The sequence below is a fragment of the Apodemus sylvaticus genome, chromosome 4 (assembly GCF_947179515.1).
Source record: "Apodemus sylvaticus chromosome 4, mApoSyl1.1, whole genome shotgun sequence".
NCBI classification, from domain to species: Eukaryota; Metazoa; Chordata; class Mammalia; order Rodentia; family Muridae; genus Apodemus; species Apodemus sylvaticus.
The window spans coordinates 156,403,338-156,429,749 of NC_067475.1; the positions used below are offsets into that span (position 1 = coordinate 156,403,338).

General features: G+C 38.4%; 1 protein-coding gene across 1 annotated transcript in view; it reads left to right on the top strand.

Moving 5' to 3' along the window:
* The window catches only part of Ca1 (carbonic anhydrase 1), a 40,491-nt gene extending 14,463 nt beyond the window's left edge, over positions 1-26,028 (top strand). The window contains exons 2-8 of the mRNA XM_052180810.1: positions 16,504-16,561; positions 16,968-17,165; positions 18,788-18,906; positions 21,403-21,498; positions 22,068-22,130; positions 24,664-24,819; positions 25,592-26,028. Of these exons, the coding sequence (XP_052036770.1) occupies positions 16,525-16,561; positions 16,968-17,165; positions 18,788-18,906; positions 21,403-21,498; positions 22,068-22,130; positions 24,664-24,819; positions 25,592-25,708 (786 nt within the window). The 5' untranslated portion in view covers positions 16,504-16,524 and the 3' untranslated portion in view covers positions 25,709-26,028. The remainder of the gene's footprint in view (positions 1-16,503; positions 16,562-16,967; positions 17,166-18,787; positions 18,907-21,402; positions 21,499-22,067; positions 22,131-24,663; positions 24,820-25,591) is intronic.
* Positions 26,029-26,412: the final 384 nt, after the last annotated feature.

Below are 26,412 nucleotides of genomic sequence, written 5' to 3' on the forward strand. Positions count from 1 at the left end.
ATGACAACCTCTCTTTTCAACTGAGGCTCAGGATCTTCTTTTTCACAAATCTTCTCCACTAAGTAAAATAAGAAAGGTACTTCTGTGACCATTGGCATCTCAAAGACTCTCATGTTTATTTGTCTGTTAGCTGGCCTAGGCTGTTTTATTTTTAAAAGTTACTTGACTTTCCCTAGGCCTTGTCCCCCGAATGAAGTCACTAATTCATAGAATTAGCCTGCAGACCAGATTCTCCTCACACCCTGCCCAACAGAACCTCACCCAGATGGCTCTAGAAACCCTTTAATGTCCATATGCTCATAAACAACCCTGGACATGCTCCCTCTGGACATGAGGTGGGCTTTCTCTCTGCTGTCACAGAGAAGTGCCATAGGCAAAACGTGGTGTCATTCTCGGCTACGGTAAAATCTGTGAGATCCTTCCATTTTCCTTCCATTTTTCCTATGTAGCCATCAGTGTTGCCTGTTCTTGCCGGTTACTTTCCTCAACCGTGTTGTTTATGTGATCGCTGGGCATTAAGGCCCTATATGGTGTTTGTTTATTGCTAACAGTTTTGAAATGTAAAAATATGCATTTCTCTAATGCAGGTCTCTTCTCTTAATTACGTTTTGTGGATTTTTCTCTGTTGACGAACATGATTCTGTTTATACTTCATAATACAACAATGACACAACACCTTTCTCCATTCTGCCACTGGTTGATACTTAAAACATCTCTCACTTTAGTCCATAAAGTACAATAAAAGTATACTTTAAAGATTCTTTCCCATAAGGTATGTTCAAGAAATAGTATATATGAAAAACAGACTTCAGAGGTATCATTCTTCAAAAGCATATTTGGTCATGCTTGTCACAGAAGGTTACATTTCTTGGGGTAGGACATAGCACAGGGGAAGTCACTAAAGTGGAGGGCACTTTCCAGGAATATCCTCTTCTTTCCTCGCAGTTGATTTTTTTTTAAACTCTACTATGGGTTTTCACATCATGTCTGTTCTGTATCATCAACATTCCAACATATTTTCAATCTAGGTCTGTCCAGTCTCATATATTGGTCACAATCAGTTCCCTACTTAGGCAGCCTGAATAAATTTACCACCTTTTCCTTTGTGAATTCCTGAACACAGCTCTACGGATCATTTCGACTTCATTTTTCTGATCTGGAAAGGATAGAGATGATATGAACTATTTAACTGTGTGACTATGAAATTCAGAGTTTATATCTGGGGCCCTAGGTGACAAGTAAGTCTTTTCCCATAATGAGATGGATTTGCCTCCTCCTCTTTCATTGGGTGAAATTTGCTATATCTACCGTGTTCTTATGATTTCCCAAGCATATAATCTGATCAGCTTCCTAAATGAATGCTCAATTGCTGTAGATGTATCAGTAGTAAATAACTTGCCTAGTATGTACAAACTTGGGTTCAAACTTTAGAAGCCATTATAACCCTGGTTCTGGAAAGACTCAGTGCAAGAGTATAGGGGAATTCTAGAACAGGGAAATGGGAAGGGGTGGATGGAAGAACAGGGGGATGGAAGAGGGCTTATGGGACTTGCGGGGAGTGGGGACCCAGAAAGGGGGAAATCATTTGAAATGTATATAAAAATATATCAATAAAATAAAAAAAGAAGCCATTATAAATTCTAATGGGGGCTTGGGCTCCTGAGATGATTTTTCTAGAAAAGGAATCAAAGCTTCTCTGAAGTCCAAAAGGTCCTCATCTAGACACACGATGCTGGGATCTTCTCCCATATTGCATTAGTTCATGGCAATAGATGACTGAAATGGCCCCCTAACTGGTTTCTTTGATCCTAATAATTTTCTATTTAAATCTCTTAATGTCTTGTAATATGGAATGAATTTACATACGCAAGGCTCTTATCGACTTCTTTGAACTTATCCTATTACTCCCCCTTTCCCTCACCTCTTTCCCAGTTCTTCTACAAATGCTACATCACCTGAATCCCTATTATCTTAAGTTTTATTTTTATTGACCATAGTTCTGTGGGGTGAGGGGATCACTCCATTCTTTTTAACTGGACTTAATCTAGTTAAATTGAGTCTTGTAGCTAAATTTAGTTAGAAGGACTAGAAGGAAAGGAGAGTTCTAAGTTTTCCTTACACAGTTAAGATGCTTGGTCCTTGATCTTCCAGCCATATTCCATTATGGAGAAAAGATGGAACCAGACCAAGTTTCTTCACATGACTCAACTTTTTTCTTTTCTTTTCTTTTTGACTAATAAATATGATTTATTAGTTATTCATATTAAATTTCACACATTCAATCATACTGATGGTTGGATACAACAGAGACCTTTAGGCATTTAGGTAGTAGGTATACATGGAGTAAAGAATAGAAATGAGATCAGGGTGTGGTGGCGTACACCTGGGATAGCAGTTGGAAGACTGAGTCATAGGATCATGAGTTCAAGGTTAGCCTGGCCAATAAGAACCTATTTTAAAGAATCAGGGTAAAAAGGAATACAAATGAATACATGGTGCTATTGAGGAAGTTGAATGGTACTCTCATTAACAATAACCAATGTAATATTTCCCATACTGTTTTCTGCCTTTGTGGTCTGTAGGGCAAAGGAGAAGGGAGGCTGAGGGGATGAGTTTTTCCATGTTTTATATTTCCATGCTTGAGATTGGCAAATAGCTCTTATGGTCTTACTTTTCTGTTGCTGCAGTAGGACACCATGCCCAGAAGCAACTAATAGAAGGAAGGGTTTATTTAGACTTACAGATCCAGGGGCGAGGATGTGGAGAAAGAGGAACACTCCTCCACTGCTAGTGGGATTGCAAGATGATACAAGCACTTTGGAAATCAGTCTGGCAGTTCCTCAGAAATCTGGGCACGACACTTCTGGAGGATTCTGCTATACCACTCCTGGGCATATATCCAGAGGATTCTCTTGCATGCAATAAGGACACATGCTCCACTATGTTCATCACAGCCCTATTTATAATAGCCAGAAGCTGGAAAGAACCCAGGTGTCCCTCAACAGAGGAATGGATACAAAAAATGTGGTATATTTACACAACAGAGTACTATTCAGCCATTAGAAACAATGAATTCATGAAATTCTTAGACAAATGGATGGAGCTAGAGAGCATCATACTAAGTGAGGTAACCCAGACTCAAAAGGTGAATCATGGTATGCACTCACTGATAAGTGGATATTAGCCTAGAAACTTGGAATACCCAAGACATAATCCACAAATTAAATGATGTCCAAGAACGGAGGAGTGGCCACTGGTTCTGGAACGACTCAGTGCAGCAGTATAGGGGAATTCCAGAACAGGGAAGTGGGAAGGAGTAGATGGGGAAACAGGGGGAAGGAAGAGGGCTTATGGGACTTTCAGGGAGTGGGGAGCCAGAAAAGGGGAAATCATTTGAAATGTAAATAAAAAATATATCAAATAAAAAAAAAAGAGTCCATTGTGGCAATAAGCTGCAGGTGAGGTACCATGAGGGAGGTGAGAATTTACCTCCTCAAATGCATTACAAAATTCATAGGGACAGCTAGAAGGTGTGAGGCCTTTAATCTCCAAATCGGCCCCCAGGGACAGACTACTCTAGCAAAGTAAGGCTCTACCACCTAAACCTCCTGAACAGTATTACCAAGACTCAACTTTTTTCTAATCAAGTGCATACCAAGCCTGTGCTTGCACAGTTCGCTGGTGTCCCAGTAGCTAACCCCAGAGCCAACATGAGAAGTGGTCTGTACATAAGAACCCAGGAACCAGGATCCCAGGGGTCTCCACAAGACAGCACCTCGTTGTGTTAGTGCACCATGCTCTCCTCTTTCTAGGGTTGTTTATGTGTGTTTACCAGTCAAATACATGAATAAAACAGGTGAGACTTTAGCTAACCTTCTTTTCCAAAGCGGAAAAAAAAAAGCACATAATAAGCAAGTTGCAAAGAAAGCAAGATTATTTTCACAATCACAAGACGATTGGAGGAACAAATTGAGGTAATGTTAAGAAATATCTGACCAAAAAAGGAGAAATAAAGAGGTCAATACCCTCTTGGAGGACGGTCACTAGACTGAAAACCTGAATGACAAGGAGTCAGCCATGTGGTGTTGTAGAGGAGACTTACAGGTAGGAGAAACATCTCCTTTGCCAGGTCACTGCCCTCAGCCCTGCCTTCTTCCAGGTCCTTGTGTATAAATGGCCTGTTTGTTCTGCCCTTTCAGTTGCCAGTCTTGTTTAGCATGGTTACTCCTTTCAGAGAAGTTGCCATTGTGTGTAGCAAACTGCTCTTGTTTTCTTGTTTAAGTGCACAATAAACTGGGGTAGCCATAAAGACAGGGCTGAGTGTGCACAGTTCTTGAACATCCCCAGAAACCTAGTTGGTCAGCATTCAAAGGAAAGCTCACCAGGCCCTTTATACACCATTACTCACACTCCCAAGTAAAGAAATTAAGGTCCAATTAGGCAAAAAGATGTGTTTCTGGTTGCACAACTGCAGTGTTAGGGGACCATCTCCAGAGAGTAACACGTTCTGTGGACTAACTCTGGTAGACTTGAATATTTACTCTTACTAGTTTGGTATGGTAAGGTTCAATGTGGTTTAAATCTTAAAGTTTCCAGTTGTGATGAAAAACACACATGGACATAGTTCCTTTTTGTGGAATCACATTTTATCTCTGCAGTCCCAGAGTGTAATGTCACATATGCCATGCCCAACCTTAGAGGTGATGGGCACTGTAGTCAGTCCACATGGTGTCACAGGAATCATGGCAAATGCTAGAAACACCATGTGCCACAGAGAGCCAAGAAACCACTGAATGCAGACACTCTAGATTCACAGAGAAAGTGATATTTATCACAATGTGTCATTGACAAAAAGTGACTAGGTTCAGATTGTATGTTTAGTTTCAAGCTACAGTAAAAAAAAAAATAAGGTATATTTTACTAATTTTTTAACAATGAAAATATGTACTTTAAATTTTTGTTTTAAAATTATATTTATTTAGAGTGTGCATGTGTATACAAGACTGAAGGTCAGAGGACAAGATTCTCTTCTTCCACCACGCGGGCAGGGGGTGGGGGTGGGGCATAGGAATTGAATTTTCAGGTACAGCAGCAAGTGTCTTTACCCCTGACCCAACTCACCACCCCAGATTTTGTATTTTTAAAGATTTATTTAGTTTTAATTATGTGTATGTGGTTTGGGGGTGGCTATGTGGATGTGAATGCATCTCTCTTAGAGTCTAGAAGAGAGTCTCATATTGCCTGGAACAGGGGTTATAGGCAGTTAGGAACCACGGAGGAACATGAGTGCAGAAAAATGAATTTGGGTCTCCTGAAGGAGCATCAAGAGCTCTTCCCTACTAAGCCTTTCATGTGTATTGTTTTTTGTCTTTCTTTCTTTCTTTCTTTCTTTCTTTCTTTCTTTCTTTCTTTCTTTCTTTCTTCCTTCCTTCCTTCCTTCCTTCCTTCCTTCCTTCCTTCCTTCCTTTCTTTCTTTCTTTCTTTCTTTCTTTCTTTCTTTCTTTCTTTCTTTCTTTCTTTCTTTCTTTCTTTCTTTCTTCCTCCTCCTCCTCCTCCTTCTTCTTCTTTTGAAATAAAGAAATTTAAACTTCTATAAAGGAGTAGGCACATGAAATGTGCTCAGTCATCTGCAAACCAGCCTTTAAAGCTTTTTGTTGTTGTTTTCTGTTGACTTACCCGGTGTTTGTTAGAGGAGAGCTTCTCTGGAGCTGTCGTCCATGTCCATGTGTTTCTTCAACGTGTTCGTGGCTGCAGATCTGAGCACCCACCGGTGTGCCGTACACTCAGAACAGGCGCGTTCGCTCCTCATGTCAATCAGAGAAGCAGTTCTAGAGTGCCACTCAGTGATGCCTCGGCTGTGCCCTTGGCTCCCTGCTCTGTTGTCCCCATAGGTTTTCTCTAGTGTCTCTCTCTGCACCTGGCAGCTGGGATCGTCTCTCAATGGCCTCTCCCCATCTGCTTCTGTCACAGTGTGCTTTCTTCAACTCTGTGCATGTGGCAGGAAGAAGATGCTTTTAAAGAAACCCAAAGGACAGAAGATTGTCTCAACAAACTTTGCAGCTTAGCACCTTTTCTGGAAATTAGAATGGACCTCGCCACTATAAAGGAATGTTCTGGGGGGTGGAGCTGCAGAAGATGAGCCCTGTCCAGTCTTCTTGTTGGAAAGAGTTCTCTGTACAATTTCCCCCTAGCTATGGTTTCCTAGGGAACACACATCCATATGACACTCTTACCTCACATCAGCAGAATCCTTTCCACTTCCTTGCAGGAGCTAGTGAATTTCAATCGTGAGCTATTAACTTCAGCGTAGTATGCAGTGACTAGAGAGACTCTGAATGGCTAAACAACCAACAAATGCCTAAATAATTTATAAAATGAGCTATTATAGAAAAACATACTCTCACAGCATAGAAAAATTCTTAACAGAAACCAAGCAAACAAAAGAAAATGTTACAAGCAAATGTCAACTTCTGAAAGATACAATATTGTTTGCATTCATCAGAAAAGAACATTAGTACATGCAGGTATCTCCGTGCATGTGCATTAAAAACCTCTGAAAAGGATGAGATATTAGTGACAGTTTTGATTCTATGGGACAGAAGACAGGAAAAGTGTTTTTATTTGTATTCCTTTTTTCTGTGTACCCCTTCATTTCGTGCCCTTTAGATTTAGAACCTATTAGAATAGGATACCTATTGTGCTTAGTTAAAAATTGAAGCTGTAAGCCACCACATCTGTTGCAAGCACAGCATCTGACACATGTACCCACTTTCCCTTCGCTTCTATTTCGTGCAGATGTTTTCCCTTGAGTTTTTGGCCACTGGAGAGCTCAGCGTGCCCCTTGTTCCTAGCACGAGTTGGCTTGTTCTCTTTCCCCTGTGGCTTAAATCCCTGTGCACAGTTTTCTTCCTAGGCCAAAGCTCAGCCTCTAGTCCAAACTGTCCCTTAGCCTGCCTGAACTCAATTATGGGATGTAACAAGTCCCAGGACACAAAGGATAAGAAGTTCCTGGCCTGAGAACCGGGTTGCCCTAGCAAACAGGAGGCAGGCAGATCAGGAGCTTGAATCCTAAGATAGCCAGCAGTAAAAGCTGAGACATAAGCCAACCAAAGGCTGAAGGACCAGGACTAAGGTGCAGAAGCTCTGGTGGTCCAAGATGAAACTGAGACTTGTATGAGTTCAGTGCACAAGCTAACTTAAATCCAGTTTCCAGAGAGGCAGGCCTGTATCTGAAGCATGCCCCTGACAGGTTTTAAGTACTTTTCCTCCTTGCAACAGGTGGTTCAGCAAATATGATTTTCTCCCTCTCCATATTCACTGATATCTGGCCCAAGTTTTTACCCCACAAAGCTATGGGAAGGTCATTAAGTTCTAAACAAGCTTTCTCCAGTCAGGCCTAGGCATTGTGTGGAAGGATTTAGGTACAGCTCTGCAGCTAGGTGACCTGGTAGTGTCAGTGGCAACATATCACTGAATTACAAAATTGACCCTTAGGTGTTTTTAACACATGAACGTGTCAGTGCTCGAGACAGTCACCCCCAGCGGTGTGACGGTGTACAGCCCTGCAGACTTAGCTCTTCATATACTGCCGATCTCATTTTCTGTAGGAAAAGGCTGCAGTTTAATGTTGTAGCATAGGATAACAGTGTTGCTAAGTGCTCCGTTACATCAGCTTCCCACACCCATCAGGAATATTACGACTACTCTTGCCTCCAAGTACTAGGCAGAAGCAGGGAAAAGACGTAGATTTTCAAGCTTGTTTTGGAAGAGACGAGTAGGAAAGAGGCGGAAAGCTAACTATAAATCAGTTACTTTGGGATGAACACCTGCCCTGTCAGTCTCAGCTACATCCAAATGGAAAAATGGATGATCTAGGGTTACACCAGAGCCATGCCAGTAGCCACAGTACTGAAAGGTCACATCTATTATGGTTGGCACGTAGCTGCTAGGGCTGTACTTTGAGACGATGTCATAGTCATCTCATGCAGAAGGCACGGCCATCATGCCAGAATGCTGCTGTCAGGATTTGATCTAATAAAAGATACTCTCTATTCTGCTTTCCTTCAAATTCAATATCTAGCTACTATTAAACAGTAATCACTTTTTTCCTTGCTACTCTACATTTCCATTTTGAGCCCTGGAATAATTCAGCAAAATGTGTTGTTTGGCTCTGGCTTTGAAGTTACAATGATTCTTTCAAAAAACATTTTATTAACCAAAATAAACGTTTCGGTCAGCCTATACCCAGGGGTGGCTTCATGTAACAAGTCTGTGGTGTCTTGGAAGAAACCACTTGTCCCTGCTGATAGTGCATCAGCAATCAGCAATTGAATGAGAACTGCAAAGAAAATTCTTAAAACAGAAATTAAGATAGAATAAGCAGCAGCAGCTGGTGCCAGTTGAGAGAGCAACCACATAGTAAAATCTTATCCTGGAGAGGAATTTATGAGACTTCTCAGAGCCCAGCACAGGAGCAACAAAAGGCCTCATTGTAAGAATGTCCCTGTGAGTCCTGGCTATCTGGCTCCCCTGGGGATTACTGACTGGAGGCATCAAGAACATAGCCAGGTATTTATCTGCCCAGATCAAATCACTCCAACTATATAAGACCAGCCTTTTGTGTCCCAAGAGGTGCACAGTTATAAGGTTCACTCTAACTGGAACATGGTTTCAGCTCTGGGGCTTTTCGGATTCTTTTAGGTTCTATGGGTGTCTGTTTGAAAAACATCATTGACATGAACAAGAGGGGTGTTTTTCCTGGAGTTCTTTCTTGTGAGATTGGTTCTGGTGCCTCCTGGATGATGATGGATAGTGAAGGCCCTGGCCAGCCCCAACCCCTGGGTCTGTAATCCTTGAGAGGTTGCACAAAAGCTCTGTGGAAGTTTACCAACTCATTAAAGGCAAAGTTTGGAACAGTCTTAAAGATATTACTGCAATATCAAAATACTGCACATTCAGGAGCTCTGGAACAGGCCGGATACTGTCCCCAGGGCATGCAGCAGGGATCCTGCCCTTTGATACCTTTCTCGGAACCCTGAAATTCAGAAACCCAGTCCATCCAAGTCACGGTTGAGAGCTCTTGCTGGCATGGTCTTATCAGATCAAGTGATTCCATTTTAAAACAACAAAGCCATGAAAACCTTGGAAGGAAATGTGTCCTGCTTTCCGTATAGAGGAGTCACACATGTAAGAAAATTTTGAGGCACACTGGCATTGAGTGGCTCTGGCTAAGCCACTATTTACGTCTGTCTTGGAGTTCAATGCATACTCTATATATGTAGGAGCCACTCCGTTGCCTGGAACAGCATTCAAAAAAAATTAGTAAGTAAAACAGGGGTTTAAAACAAGAGATGTCCACTTTCAATTAAATTAATTCTTTCCAGTAAACTTTTACCTAAGGAAGGCAGGGTCTGAAAGGACATAGATTTAAACCTTACTTATTTTGCCCTCAGCTAAGAGAACAAAAACTTTTCTGGACACCTTCTACAGTGACTCAAATATAAATATAATGGTGTTTTTCTCTTCCTGTCCAAAAAGATAAAAAGAAAAAGAAAAAAAAAGAAAAGGAAGAAAAAGTGTCTGTTGTTTGCCCGTATACCTAGAAAAAAAAATAAAGAAAACGTTTGTAAAACTACAGGAAAATGTCTTTACCGATTACACTGGGATGTGGTGGGGTAAAGCACTCTTTGCTAGGTTTGTGCACAGAATAGGGCATGTGAGCACTGAGGGGAGCTGGGGACGTGAGCAAGCCATGGCTTGGCTCACTGGATAGGCTGCTGTGGAAGTGTGCACACTCACAGTGGAAGTGTGCACACTCACAGTGGAAGTGTGCACACTCACAGTGTATGCCCCTGGAGGGGAGGGGGTGGCCTAGAGTCACAGACAGCACGAGAAAAGGAGACAAGAGGGTCTGTGTCGACTCTGGGAATTTACAGAAACTTACAGAGACCAGTCTGAGGTACTGACTCCTTGTTCAAATGAACTCTTTGGTTCATTTGGAGAAATGCATTTGGAGAAAGGCTATTGTTGTTAGGTTACTTTGTCAGAAACTCATGATGGTGGAAAGAATTCTTGACACAGTTTGAAGATGAGGTTCTTAGTCTTATGTGTATAACCGACTTTAGATAGGTAGGACAAGCCTGTCATCTGTGAGGGACTCTTCCTTCATTTTAAAATTAATATACTAATAATGGTTCTTTCACCACACAGAATACTTGAAAATTACAAATAAGGAATTAAAGCTATAGTGACTCAAAGTAGCTTAAAGCAGCTTGTCACATTGCAGTCACCTGTAAAATAGCTTTTGAGATTATACTTACGTCATTGTCCCCTCCCGCTCCTCTGAACACCGCCATGCATTCTTCCCCTACTCTCTTTCAAACACATGGCCTTTTTTCCTTCAATTATGGCGTGTGTGTGTGTGTGTGTGTGTGTGTGTGTGTGTGTGTTATAAATACAAACTGTTCAGTCTGTATAATGTTATTCTATGTATATGTATATTAGTACTGAATAATGGATTGGTGTGCTTTTCTCTGAGGAAGATTATTTCTCCAACTCTCAACATTCCTCAGGCCCCTGTAGATTTGTCTAGGGCTGACTCCTCCTGAGCTTTCCCTCTTGCACAATTAGCATGTCTGTTGGTATTATCTTTTAAGTCCAACTAGAGAGAGCTGTTGGTTGCTAACCAGGTATGTGTGCCACTGCTTGCCCTCAGGGTCTTTGTGCCCTGCTGGTTGCTGCTGTGGTCTATAGGCTTCATCCCTGGGTAGGACTGTTGGTGGCTTCCTTTCTCAGAAGCTTGCCCAGAACTTTCTGGTACCATAAAAGATAATCCTTAGGGAGGAGTTCTCAGGTTCGATCCAGTGCAGAGGCGTCTGAGGCCTACGCCTAAAGTGCACAACAGCTTCAGCAGCAGGGATTGATCTTTTACCTCTGAGGGACAAACAAGAGCAATATCACTCGCCTATAATGTTTTCAGAGTCTCTTAGACACCCTAACCAACCACTCAAAGAAGGGCTTCTAATACCTGGGGTTGGGGTTTTAGTTAGCTAGCCCATGGGAACACTGTCAGCCCATATGGGAAAATTTTATTTAAACTACATAAGAATATGTATACAAAAACTAGTGTGTATTACATATACTTGCTTGTTAATCATATACATATACTCAGACACTTGGTCAGAACCTTGTTTTCTTTCAAACATAGCTCTTGGACATTAGATAAGGGGGATCATTCACATAATTCCAAGTACAGCTAATGGGGCTACCAAGACCTATGGAACACACTTCATATTTGGGGATCACTCACAATAGTTACTGCTATTTCATAGAAGTGAGGAAGAATAAGACTTATACATGAACACTTTTTAAAAAAATCACCATCAGGTGAATCTAAGAGAAGTCTTCTGTAAATTATACATTAAGAAACATGGGTGAGGAAGGCTCAAGGCTGCAATGTAGGGGAATACCAAGGCAGGGAAGCAGGAAAGGACTGATTGGGGAACAGGGGGAGGGGAGATGGGTTATGAGACTTTCAGGGCAGGCAGGAATCAGGAAAGGGGACAACATTTGAAATATAAATAAAGAATATATCTAGTAAAAAAAGAAACATGTGGTTTAAGAAAGTACATATTTAATAGCCAATGTATTTTAGGAATCTACTATGATTGGATAAAGGAGTTTAGAAGCTAATACTGTTATTGGAGGGCAGTAAAACTTTTTTCTTTTAATCTCAAGATGATTTTAGGCAGAAAACCCAAAGAGGTACATGAAAAATGTTATGACAAATTCACTGATAAAAATGCCCTTCACCTTTTCTGATATTTACACTTGAAAACTTATCTCATTTTTAGATTAGCTTGTGGCATTTAATTTAAGCTGTGGTAAGCAGATCTGTTGTGCAATTGTTTGGATTTGAGGCCACACGCAATCACTACAACTGTCTTGCTTTATGTAATTGTCTATTTGTCTAGAAGTTAAAATCAAACTCCCTCTTCAAGACTTTACTCAGTGGTTTAAATATATTTTATGTCTTATGAGGCATTTCTTGTATTTTATTTTGCTATGAAAAATGTTGCTTAATTATGTCATTTTGTTAGAGGGCACATTAATTCCTTAATCAGTTATGGAATGCTATTTCACAGCTCTAAAGATATATATGGAGGTGTTCCAGGCAACAATGAAGAAATTGTCGGTTATTACCTTAAATGTTTAAAAATCCATATTCTCAAAAGGACTTTCCAGCTGGTTATGTTAGTAAACATGACAGTAACTAAATATATTCAATTTAAAGTTTTCCAAAATACCAAATTACAAGATACTATGCACTCTTGTAATTAAAAGCTGTGGATTAAAGTAGGTATTTGTATAGAGCTGAACTGGTTACTAAGTTTAAATATGCAGTCCCAGGTTTGAAAGTTACCCTCAAAAGTACTGTGTTGTAAGATATAAGTACGTGTGTATTTGTGTGCTAAAAATTGTCTTTAATAACAATAGAAGTCTTAAAAAATCATAGATTTTAAAATTGTACATTATAACAACCCAAACTATAATTGAAGAGTTAAATGTTGACACATAAAGTGTCAAAATATTTGACACTTCTGAGGATCAAAGTTCTCACACTCCCAGAAATGAATGACAGGGGCAGTTGGACATTTCATCCTCCCGTTAATAGGAGTGCGAGGAGAAGGTTCTTTCTCTTTAGTCCAAATGTGGTCAGGAGTTCACCTCCAGCAAAGCTCATCCACATGCTCACACATCTGCTGTGCACACACCCTTGAGTTTGATCAGACCGCCTTTCTGAGAGGCTTGCCCATCACAATCTGAATTCATAAAGTAAATCTATTAATTTCAGAGTGTGACCAAAATAATTTCTAATGCAACAAATGCTACAAACAAGGCAAGGTGGTACAGCAGAGTGGCTGGGAAGGAAGAGACACTATGGAGGATTTGGAAGTTAAATGTGAAAGGGTAGCATTGAGCTATAAAAGTCCTGACTCCAGGAGGCAGGCCCACAAGAGTTACAGCCTTAAGATGGACATTAGAATAAAGTTAGCAACACATCTGCAATGTATGTAAAGAGAAAGACCAATATAGTGGAAGTGGTATGTGTAAAATTCTGAAAACCCATTTGAATTGATTTATCAAAATTTTTATCTGTCTTAATACAAAAGTGTCCTGGAAAGTATTACTATATTCTGTGGCTTGATTCTTCACTCAAAATAGAGCTGACCTTATCACAAAAATATCAAAACTGTCATTTTGGGAAAGACAGGAAATTTAGGGAGCAGTGTGAAGTCCATAGCCCTTGATTATGTCAATGTATGCCTGGACTTCTACCCTGCAGCATGAATATATAGTGAAGTTCTTATTAATAATAATGATACAGTTCTTATTAATGGGAAAATTTTAGCACTCTTGAAAGTTCTTACTATTTTTTAAGGATTCATTTATTTTTTGTATGTGAGTACACTGTCATTGTATTCAAACACACAAGCAGAGTGCACCAGTACAGATGTTTGTAAATTACAATGTGGTTGCTGGGAATTGAACTCAGGACCTCTGGAGTAGCAGTCTAACCAGCTTAAAAGTTCTTACTTCTCAATTAGGCAATTCTCTAGGAAAATTATTCATGTAATTCTGCTTTGCTTTTCTAAAGATTGAAAATTTTGTTCCATCAACTCAGTTGATTTATAATCATGATTCAGGAGCTTATGGTCTCCTTCAAAACAGTCTAAAAGGAAAAGCAAAAGGCTTTCTTCCATATGTCCATTGATGGTTTCAGGAAATAAACTGTCTAGAAGAGCAAAGGCTATATACATTGAATATCTTCTTAGAATGCAAAGCCATTGCAAATGTTATAACCCTTGGTGAGTATAGTGGAAGAGATCTATGGATCAAAGTCCAATAGATGAAAAATTAAACATTTTGCCTTTAGCTTAGACATAAAAGTTGAGAGAGGCAGTTTATGAGAAGAAAATAATGGTAAAGGTTAAGTGGAGGCAGTGTTAGGGTTGAGCCCTCGTTAAATTTTACAACTCTCTCTCTCTCTTTCTTTGATTCTTTCCTTGTAGGAGTACTTGAATATTCCCCGAGTACATAATAAAATAAAGGGTCATGAAGATAGGAATCACAGAAGTTTTTGTCCCTAAAACTTTAAATGAATTACCATGCCATATAAATGTTAAGCCATTGCTACACTGAATCATCATGTAATAATGCAAGAATGTTGTACCTTTACAAATACATTGGCTAATATAGTAGTTCAATTTAATGTTTAAAGAGATGATTAAAAGATGTTCATTACACAGAGATAGGAACTGTAGAGCAAGGTGACTCTACATTGGTAAAGGTTAAGTGGAGGCAGTGTTATAAGAATATAACACTAGCAAGACATTAACAGATGGAAATCAAGAGTAAACAGTACTCTCTTCCTCCATTGCCACATTGCAGCATGAATACGCTGTGAACTATTTCCTATTAATAGAAGTTTAGCATTCTAGAAAGTTCTTACTATTATCAATTAGGCAATGTGATGAAGTCCTTCAACTTGCCTCAGCTATGGAATGATAATTTTTACTTTATAGAATTTTTATGTGTGACAGTAAAATAAAGTGACATGGAAGTGCTGCATAAAATGCAGAGAGTGATCAAGAGGGCATTGTTTATTCTAGGTGGAAAGTATTCTACCATATTCAACTTTGATTTTAATATAATCTCCTCCACTTAAGAATCTCATTATTTCTCAGAATAAAAGAACTATTCCTACCCTGGGCAGTGGTTAATGCTGATAGATTGTGTTCTTAAAGTGGAGGGTCGGCATTAAGTCACAGAACAACTGTAGGTAATGTGATCATCAGCCGGATTTAAATGTTTTATAAAGCACATGTACCCTAAAGTATCATTTTGTGTGTGAAAAATACAAGTTGATGGCCATCAAATTAGAAATTAATAAAAATTCAAAGAAAAATAAGTTTCCTTGCAAGCTGTGCCTCCTGGTGATATAGGATTGGAACTGTGGCTGTCGCACGTTCTAGATATTCATGAATTGCTGGCCACTTTATTCCTGAGCCAGGACATGGTCATCACCATTACTGGCAGGCCTGGCTAAGCATGCTTCTTTACGTATATTCTTTCATGAGTTGTAGCAGATCAGCTCTGCAGTGAAGGGGAGAAAGGCACTTGTTATTTGGGAAACTTGTGGTTCTGGTGTTACTTCCAAAGAATATTTATTATTTGAAGACTTTTTGAAAAGACTTTTTGCCCCAGGTCTGACATATCCTGGTCAGCTTCCTTTGCCTCCCTGGAAAGTGTTAGGAAACCTCTCACCACTCAATGGTGCATAAGTGAGAAACGTGAGTTTTCAAATTAGCGATCCATGGACCAAGCTTATGAGCATTGTGAGTGCAGAAGCAGAATTAGAGAATGCGAGCCCATGCTTTGCCCAGAGTGGCACATGCGGCAGTGTGTAGTAAGGGAGGCAACTGAGCTAGAGGCTGAGATAATCACATGCACTTTTTAGAAAAGCAATGGAAAATTATGTAATTTTCCCTAGAGAATTGCCTAATTGATAATAGTAAGAACTTTCTAGAATGCTAAACTTCTATTAATAGGAAATAGTTCACAGCGTATTCATGCTGCAATGTGGCAATGGAGGAAGAGAGTACTGTTTACTCTTGATTTCCATCTGTTAATGTCTTGCTAGTTGTGATGAAGTCCTTCAACTTGCCTCAGCTATGGAATGATAATTTTTACTTTATAGAATTTTTATGTGTGACAGTAAAATAAAGTGACATGGAAGTGCTGCATAAAATGCAGAGAGTGATCAAGAGGGCATTGTTTATTCTAGGTGGAAAGTATTCTACCATATTCAACTTTGATTTTAATATAATCTCCTCCACTTAAGAATCTCATTATTTCTCAGAATAAAAGAACTATTCCTACCCTGAGTGGCTATTATCATCCTAAGAGTTTACAGTGGAAGAAAACGTCACACTGGCAAGTTCTTTGGAAGTCATCTATAAAATGTATCATGAATAACATTATCTTACAGATAATTAATTACTGGTTCTAAATTACCTGGTTCTAAATTAACATCATGATACTCATCCAGTTCTGTCCATAGCCATGCCAAATCATTTCATTATTAAATTACTGTTGCTAACACTGCTTAGTACTTTAATTCTAGAAGATATGATAAGCTTCAGTCAATATTCAGTCATGTCTTCCACAAGCATAGGAGAGCAAGACTAGTTTAATAATAACTATGATTTTGATATTTCATTTTTATATTACAATAACATAAAACAATTCAAGCTGACCAACCCCAATAGATATTTTACAATACCATTTTATTTTATATGTATACTTCCTGATAAGCAAAGTTGATGAAACAGTGAACTATTACAGGAAGACCAGCTTCTATAAAAACCCATGGTGTCACTTAAGATCTCTGCTGCAGACATAAGTGCAGTTGGTTTTTCCACGTGTCATTTCTCTTTACAGGAATCAAAAACTAAATAGAAGATGGCAAGTGCAGACTGGGGATATGATAGCAAAAATGGTAAGAGTACTTCTTTTACATCTATCAAAACAGTAGTTTATTCTTTTTTCTAATCAAGGAAGTATTAATCATTTAACATTACTGTACAGTCATAGGTTAATTGTGAGAGTCATTTTTGATTAATTATAATATTCTTGTATGTATTTTAGTGGTTTGTCTTTGGGCATGAAAATGTATTTTGTATATGCATACTATTTCTAACTGTGATTGTGATCAGGTTTATACTGTTGATATTGCCAAATATACTGTTTATTAACATAGTAATATAAGATGCATTTTGAAGTACTGAATACCATTTAAGAGACCTAAATAAACCACAATCTAATAAGCAGTTAGTAGAAGGCCTGATACTTGACATGAAACATGCTGTAAAATTGTGGTTTCATGGATGTGTTTGTTCATGCAGGTCCTGACCAATGGAGCAAGCTATATCCCATTGCCAATGGAAACAACCAGTCTCCTATCGATATTAAAACCAGTGAAGCCAAACATGATCCCTCTCTGAAACCAGTCAATGTCTCCTATAATCCTGCAACTGCTAAAGAAATTGTTAACGTGGGACACTCTTTCCATGTAACTTTTGATGACAGTAGCAACAAATCTGGTGAGTCCAAAGACAATTATGATACTTGGTTCCTTGGAATCTACTGAGTGAATTTATTTTTTTATTGAAAATATATTTTAAGCTGGGTGGTGGTGGCTCACACATTTAATCCCAGCACTTGGGAGGCAGAGGCAGGAGGATTTCTGAGTTCGAGGCCAGCCTGGTCTACAGAGTGAGTTTCAGGACAGCTAGGGCTACACAGAGAAATCTTGTCTCAAAAAAAAAAAAAAAAGCCAACAACAAACACACACACACACACACACACACACACACACACACACACACGGAAAATATATTATGCTCTTATATATTATACAACCTGACCAGTTTTCCCTCCCTTTACTCTGCCCAGTTCCTCTCCACCTCCTGTCTCCCCTAGATCTACTCCCTCTCCATTTCCCTTCAGGAAAGAGCAGGTGTCTAAGAAACAATGAAACAGGAGACAATAAGGCAGGGCAAATGCCCTTATTTCAAGACTGGACAAGGCAACCAAATAGAAGGAAAAGAGCCCCAAGAGTAGGCAAAAGAGACAGAAACACCATGTATTTTGCACATGTATTTGTGTATCTCAAAATTGTAATATCTGGGAGGCATTGTGGCTTCTTAGAAGATGGCTTGCAGAGCTCCCAGCTCTGCTTTCTCTCAATCGTTATTAATAAGCGATGAAATCTGTTCTGGGCATTCCAGAATCGTTGTGCTTTATCTGAGTAAGTAACATTTCTTTAAAAGATTATAGTGAGCAAACCATTATGGGCATGAAACCAAACGGGCAAATACTCTAAACAGAATGAGACTAGATGAGCGCAAGGCTGAGACACATGATGCACAAATTCCCCTCAAACCCTAGACTCTGGCTTGTTCTTTGCCACATGGTCATCAGTATTTATTGAATAAGATGTTAAATGTTTCTTCTCTAAGAATCCCGGTGAGATGAAATGTAATGCTTGCTGTACTTCCCGACAAATTTCTAATTTTCAATGTTAGGTACCTTAGGGGTGTGACCATTGCTAACACTAAGTTAGGTCTAGTGTTGTGATTGCTTAAGTAATCATTGGATTGGACAGACTCCCTAGGCTGGACTGTCATTCAGGTCAAAAATTTTTTAAGTGGCCTTGCCTGATAGATAGTATTTCTTCATCCTTTGCCATGAGGCTCTCAACAAAATGTTCAAGCTACATTGTTATATTTTTAATAATTATATAAAAAACATGTAATGGAACATTTTTAATTAATAGAAATTGCTATAAACTCTGCATACTATGCATGCAGTACAGTTTAATAAATGAATAAACTTGCAAATTAATGGTGATCCAAGGAAAGTGCTGTGATCATATAACTTATTCCCTTTGAAATATGTCATTTTGGTAACATAAATAGGTAACTTTGGGGTTCCTTTCCTAAAATTTGTGTATATATCATGAGCTGTATTATTGATTACATAATCAGGAAGGCACCATATATAAGGGTCATCATCAGGGACGTGGAGTGGGGGAACACTATGAAAACATCACTTTGGCACCCACTGGTATTTCCTCCCATCTTGCACAACACAATGTAACACTGGTTTATATTAAAGATGAACGAGAGGTCACCTGGCTGACAGTAACTTTCTCTCCTTCTAGTTCTGCAAGGTGGCCCTCTTGCTGATAGCTATCGTCTCACTCAGTTCCATTTTCACTGGGGCAACTCCAATGACCATGGCTCTGAGCACACCGTGGATGGAACCAAATATTCTGGAGAGGTAGTGTGATATAACAATGAGAGCTAGTACAGAGGCTACTATCAGAATGCTTCGAAGGGGAGACCATGCTGATCTTCATATGGATGCCGAAATCCATTAAATCAAGCACAGTATACCGTATTTTGCAATGGAGGGGCATTTTTCTATAGAAAGAAATATCTTACCTTGGAAAGGAGCGTTTATGGAAAGCTTTGATATCTTTCCAGCTTCAAAGGTTGTTCTATCATTTTTAAGACTCCGACAGAGCTGGGCATCCCACTGAGCTCTGTTTATTTAACTTCAGTAGCATGTGCATGTACAGACAAACACACTGGCGTAACATAGCAGAAAGTGCTTAACTTAAATCATGGAGCTCTGCTTTAACAGTTACAATGGAGGAATCTGTGTATGTGTATGTGTATGTGTATGTAACTTTTGAAAACCTGTGTATGTGTATGTAACTTTTGAAAACCTGAACACGGGTACATCAAACTAAAAAGTGTCACCTTTGGTGGAGATAAAAATGATAAAATATTCACTTATTTGAATGAATGCATAATGTGTGTACATAACTATGATTACATATAGATAAGATAGCTATTTTAGTTTTAGTTTAGTAAAATGAATATTTGACTTTGAAGCTTGTTTTTTTCCCACTTACCAATATATTATCATTCTCCAAGTCAGAAGATTTAATTCCATTTCTTTTAAAAATAACTGCTTAGTATTTCAATTTGTTTGAACTTGAATATCAGAATTTGTTTAAGTAGTCTTTTGATGAACAATTATAATATCTGCTTATTATATTCCAATGTGAGTTTTGTTGTTTTCATTTTTATCAAAAATGTCTCAATTAATACATTATACTTGTATCTGAAGTATCCATGTAACTATGTAAGAGAGATTTTTCACAGAACAGGTTATAAAATATATGCAATTTATTGTGATAAAATTAGATGCTGTGGTATTAAATACAGACACAACTTTGTCTTTGTATATTTTTAAGGTTAGATAATGCCTTTCAGTGTTGCAGAAGTCTATAAAAATTCTTTCCTAGTTTGCCCTCTGCAAAACTGAAGCTGGACTAAAGTGGAATGGATGCCTAAACTATTATGTTTTAGGAAGAATACCTGCAAGTATTCATGGAATCCAAATCAGAGACTATATTCATTCAACTATGTTGATAAAAAATAATCTAAACCAATGATAAATAATTAATCACAAAGTTCTATGTATTATCTACTATTCAGCTCAAAAGCCTGTGTGGACTACACAGAAAGCTCAAGAGTTAGTGCAGGTCATGAGTGTCAGGTCCAGACTCCTCCCTTGACCTTCATGAAATGAAAGTTGAGTCACTTATTGGTGACGTAAATGACTCTTCTCATTTATAGAACTGGGTGCTATAGCATTAATCACCTTGTACACTTACTGAGAGAATACTTACAGGACACTTAGGCCAGCTTCTACTTCGTAAATGCTCAATAGCATCACTTCTGCAGAGGCAAAGCATGGGGATCAATGCCAGGGATTAAGTACATAGTACCAAATGGCAGTGCTGGTGCTCACATAGAATTGTCACCGAGGGAAAAGAGTTGTTGACGATGAAGCAACACTTTAATTAGGGCTGGAAAGTGGTCTCTGTCAAAAGACGTGTTCTAATTGCTCTTTTTTTATTCATTAACTATTTATTGAGTCTTTATAATATACTAAATAGTTTTAAAGGAACTGAGTACGAATCTGTATTTTGTAGAAGAAATGGTTTTAAAAGAAGGGAGAAGAGAAGAAGGGAAGAGAACAGTAGAGAGAAAGAAGAGATCAGATAAATAGCATGAAAAGAAACTATTTGAGTTATGGTAGTCACATTATGTTGGGTAATCAATTTATTTGAGGCATGACATTTGAGTTCAGTAGAGACAAAGGAAGGAAATACCAGGAAGTCAGCAGCTACTACATAAAACCCATGGTGTGAATAAATGAGAAGATATTCTCTGCTAAGCAAGGAGACCAATAAATGTGCAAATTATGAAATTTGTAATACCTGTGGTACTTTTTGACTACACACTTGGATGTGTAGTGTTACCTTTCTAAGATGAGAAAAGGACAGTTGCAGCATAAGAAGGTGAGCCTTTAGCTATGTGACTCCTCAGACTTCTGTTAGACACTCACACGGAGATATCAAGACAGTATTGGGAACACATTCAGGTACACACTAATGTACAAGTCTAAAATTCCATCAAGAGTTTTGGCTGCAGAATTTGACTGAGAGGATCCTGGGAAGGACACCGATATGCCCAAGCTTCCAAACAAAGAACTTCTTACAAGGTTATCTCATGTAAGAGAAAATGATTTCACCTTTTGTCCTAAAGTTAGTTACCCATCCTATTAAGGTTCGTGTAAATTTTATCTACCTGTGCCAAGATATATCTCCAAATATAACACATTTACATGTAACTCATTGTGCGTCTTTTCCTTTGCATCTGTACGCATAACAAATTATTTACATGTCACCTCTTTTAGCTTCACTTAGTTCACTGGAATTCTGCAAAGTACTCCAGTGCTACTGAAGCCATCTCAAAGGCTGATGGGCTGGCAATCATTGGGGTTTTGATGAAGGTGAGTTATGGGTGCTTGTGCCACTTTGCCTCTTGATTTTTAAAATGGTAGATGCCCTGAAATTTACCACGTAAATGTATTTATTATCATTGAAGAGATGCTCTGATAAAAGTCATCAGACCAGGTAAGACTGTGTGACTCAGTGACTTTTGAGATTAGAGTATTTGGAGGTGACTTACGTCAAACACGTATTTAGGATATGACAAAAATGAGTTAGGTGTAACTAACAACAAATGAAAGTGAGGATGTAGTTTTGTGTCATAGTTTTGATAATCATCTAGAGTTTGGCTATGTAGCCTTAATCATCTCATTCACCATTAAATTTAGCCATGTTTGCAGCTTACTATGTTTTGGTTTTTTTTTTTTTTTAATCTGATGAGAAATTTACAGAGCACAAGATCCCATAATGGTACATACCTCAAAATTTTTTCTCCTTTGGAGTAAAATGAAATCCCATCTTCCTCTCCTCAGTTATTGATGTTAATTGAAAATTTAAATTTTAGCTAAAGAATATTTTATAAATCACATCTCAATCTCATACTTTCTTTCTTTTTCCTTTATTTCTCCAGGTTGGTCCAGCCAACCCAAACCTGCAGAAAGTACTGGATGCCCTAAACTCAGTTAAAACTAAGGTAAGTAAACTAAGCAAGCTAATTTACTTCTGAGAACAACACCACACAGAAATACAGGAACTATCCTGCTGCCTGTTTGGAACAGGGAGCATCAGGACAGGTGTAGGTGCTTCCAGCCATGAGGTGCCCAGGAGCCATTGCTTGCACAGGAGAACCTGGTCAACAGTTGGCTTTGCCTTGTATACATGGCACAGCAAAGCACATTACTCAGTCATTTCTAGGTCTGTTAAAAACTGGTCACATTCTAGTGAAAGATTTCTGTTCCATGAAGGAAAACATGTTGACTTATTTAGTAGTGCAAAAGTATGGGTAGAGCATATTTGAGAACTATGATTCTGAACTAAACTCAGAACCCCTAATCGATTTTCTGAAATGCCCATCCTTAGCATTCCTGTTTTAACATTGAATCCTAGACCAAAGGTCAAGGAGGTTTGTCATTTTTTTTTCACAATGTGGAAAGCTAGTCTATCTTTATGTAAAATAAGTTTGTTTTGCACTGAGTTCATAAAACATTAAACTTTGGGTTTATATATGTATATATATTAAAAATTGAGAGGTATCATATTTTAAAACTCTAGAGTATCAAAAATACATATAATTAAAGTAGAAGGAAGTAGAGTGGACAGATGCAGAAAATAAATATAAGAAATAAATGACAACTAAATACAAAATATTATTTTATCAATAATTGAAAATTTTTTTCTTTGGAATAAGTAGCAACAAAAAGAATGTTTCAAGCAGCTTTGGGAAAGGAAAGCTGGCACAAATACAAAATGCTATCAGAGGGCTCAGCAAGGAATGGTGATTTCTTGAGCCATTAGAACTCACACAGGAGCAAAGAAACCTAACTCCTGTAGACTGTCCTGCATGCACATATATGTGCCTGCACAGGTGTATAATTCATTAATTAAGAAGAGGGAGAGATTCTATTAGAAGCTTAGAAAATATTATATAGATGTGGAAGAAAATTTTTGTACTGAAAACCACTTATAATAGTACAACAGCAAATTTGAAAAGTCAGACAAAATGAGTGTCAATCATAAAAAAATATAAAATTATAAAATGACCCAAAAGAAAAACTAAATAGGTCAAAACTCTAAGAATAAACTGAAATGACAGTAAAAATGTACCTATTAAGCAAAACTCCTTGCCCATTCCAATTTATATGAATGTTTATTCAACCTTAGAGAAATCATCAAGTGTGACTAGGGACACAGATAAAGCATTTTCCGTGCTGGTACAAGGGCTCGCTAACATGCCAGGGGTTCATGATGCCTCCCCCATAATCCCAGAGCTTGGAAGAGAGAGAATTGCTGGATCCAGCTACCAAGCTGCACCAATCTTAGCTGAGAGCTCTGGATTCGAGAGACTCTGCATATAAAATACTACAAAGAGCAATCAAAAAGTGTAGCCACCAACCTCGTGTCTTTTCATGCATACTCACACACCTGCACATATGCCTGCATGTACATATGAATGAGTACATATACACACATGCACACAAGCCACACACAGATAAACTTGCAAAATACTAATAAGTTACAAAAAAGAGGAAGGAGCAATCATGCAGTATCAACTAAACATTTTCCCAGGTGAGGAGCCAGGCAGAAAACTCATCCGTTTAATGAAACCTGGTTCATAAACTGTGTGAAGAAGATTGCACACAGAGCCTTTTCTAGCAGCATGGCTGAAAGAACTCTGAAAATTAATTCTAGCAAACCACTGATAATTTTCTCATTTTTGAAGTAGAGTTCCCTCTAGAAGCATGCAGATGGCTTAGTGTTAGAACATCTTTCAGTAGATGTGTTATATTATTCTATTAAAAAGAAAAATTCATATCATCAGCATCTCCAACTGAAGCTGTTTTGTGGCAATCAAGAAAAAGAACAGTGCAGTTTCTACCACAGTCCCAATTAACATTATAACTAGAATGTTAAGTATCCAACAAGAACAAAATAGTAAACTAAATACTGGGAAAGCAAAGACAAAATAATCATCAAATGCAGATGATATGCTAACTGTATTACCTGGAAAATTTCAAAATAATCAACTAAAAAATGAAATTGATGCAAAAGTTGGGCAGAACTGGTCATATAAAAATTAACATACCAATCTAACTTCATTTTCTGTATATAAGTAGCAAACCAATCAGGAAAAATCATGGGAATAAGTAAGAGTAAAAAATACTAAAAAGTTGGCAGCCTTGTTGGTGAATGGGTTTGCCTCTAGAACAAGAGAGTATGATTTCTAAACAAATTAAAATGTTTCCTATTGAAAATTAAATGTCTTTTTGATAAACACAAATTACGTAAAAGTTCTAACTTTTACTTTCCTTCACCAAATAAAGAGGAAGATTGATGCCCAAAACATTCGTGTACTATTTTTCTGTCATTCATATTGTTAATATTTACAAATATACCAGTCATGACACAAGTATAGTAGAAAAACCAATTTAATGCAGCTAAAATCTCTAGATAACATATATGAGGACATGTAAGTTCGGTACCATGATATGTACTGCTTTTGTTTCCAGGGAAAACGAGCTCCATTCACAAATTTTGACCCATCCAGTCTCCTTCCTTCGTCTCTGGATTACTGGACCTACTTTGGCTCTCTGACTCACCCTCCTCTTCATGAAAGTGTGACCTGGGTGATCTGCAAGGATAGCATCAGTATAAGCCCAGAGCAGGTATCAATTGAACTGGATTTGTTTCTTGAGAAGGATCTCTGAGTTTAAAACAATAATAGTAATAATTATGATGATGATGATGATAATGACTATGCAATAATTGATTTTACTATATGCACAAAACAAACATTAAATTCTGGGTTCCTGCTTTCTTTATAAAAAAAAAGCCAAAACTTGCTAGGTAGCAAAGAATGTCTGAAATACTGACATTCCTTGAAACTTCCACTGTATCTCTTGGGTGGCCTAACTTCACAGTGGCAAAATGGTTGTTGTATTTCCAGCTAAGGTTTGTAAATATGTAACAAAGTATCTTCAGGGTTACTGATCCTGAAGATGCAGCTGCTCCTTGGTGTAACAGCTCCTGTCCTGTTGTTCTCACAGCATTGTGCCCTGCTGTTAGCTGACACGTGTTAAGCAGAGCCACTTTACACTAAGCACGACCACAGGCCCTTTGCACGGATTAACACATTGAATCTTACAAGCACCCCGAGAAGGAGACGCTGTGTGGAATTAAGGGATCTGAGCTGGCATGCCATTTGCTCCCCAGCTAACAAAGAGCAAGCTGGTGCGCTGATAGAGCCAAGTATTCCTCATTACACAAAATATCCAGTTCAGAAACAGGAATATGAGTGCAGCCTCCCACCCTCCCATTAAGAAAACCACCTCCCTCCTCAATGATTTTCTAAGCAACAATGCCTTAACTTCAGTGGAAACAAAGCGCTTTCTGGAACTTTAACATATTTCCACTTTTTTAATGTGTTACTCCCCACAGCTGGCCCAACTCCGCGGTCTTCTGTCAAGTGCAGAGGGAGAGCCTGCGGTTCCAGTTCTCAGCAACCACCGTCCACCCCAGCCCCTGAAGGGCAGGGCAGTCAGAGCCTCATTTTGAGTCGCAGCAAGGAGTGAGTCCTCAGTTAGGACCTGACCCCTCTGTAGCAGCATCCAGTAAAGCAATCAGTTTTAATAAACAAAATTATTTCAGTGCTGAGACAGTATACTTGCAAATTTAATCCATAGACCTAAAAAGCATTCATTTTAATTCCTGATGTTTAATGCACATAATCTATCAGCTTGCCTACTGTAATCTTTACACATGTGTTTGTGCTTAAGTCCTCCTTTTTGTGGAATGTTTCATAATTACAATGAAGTGATTTGTTCTCCTTCTGCTCTCTTCATTTTAAATGAACCAATAAAATGCTTTATCTCTTCTTCTTGTCTATTGTGCATTTATTTAAAACCATTAAGTTTTGCCTCCATTCACAGTCATGAATCTTAAATGACTTTGAGTCTTTTCTCTCAATTGCAGTTTGTAAGCTAAGAGCAGCCAAGGATGAAACACTGACACATCTATTTGAGTTAAGATGGCTTCTGGATTTAGTGACTATGTGCTAGTACCACATTGCCTTGGTCTGTGTGTTCCCTGATTACAAAATTGAATGAATGAATGAATGAATAAATAAATAAATAAATAAATAAATAAATAAATTGTGACTTTTCATACAGCAAGATGGTGCTTCTGGACATTATTTCCACTTTCTGCATAAACATTAACAACTTCAATGTTTTTCTGCCACCATAACTGGCAGGTTTGTC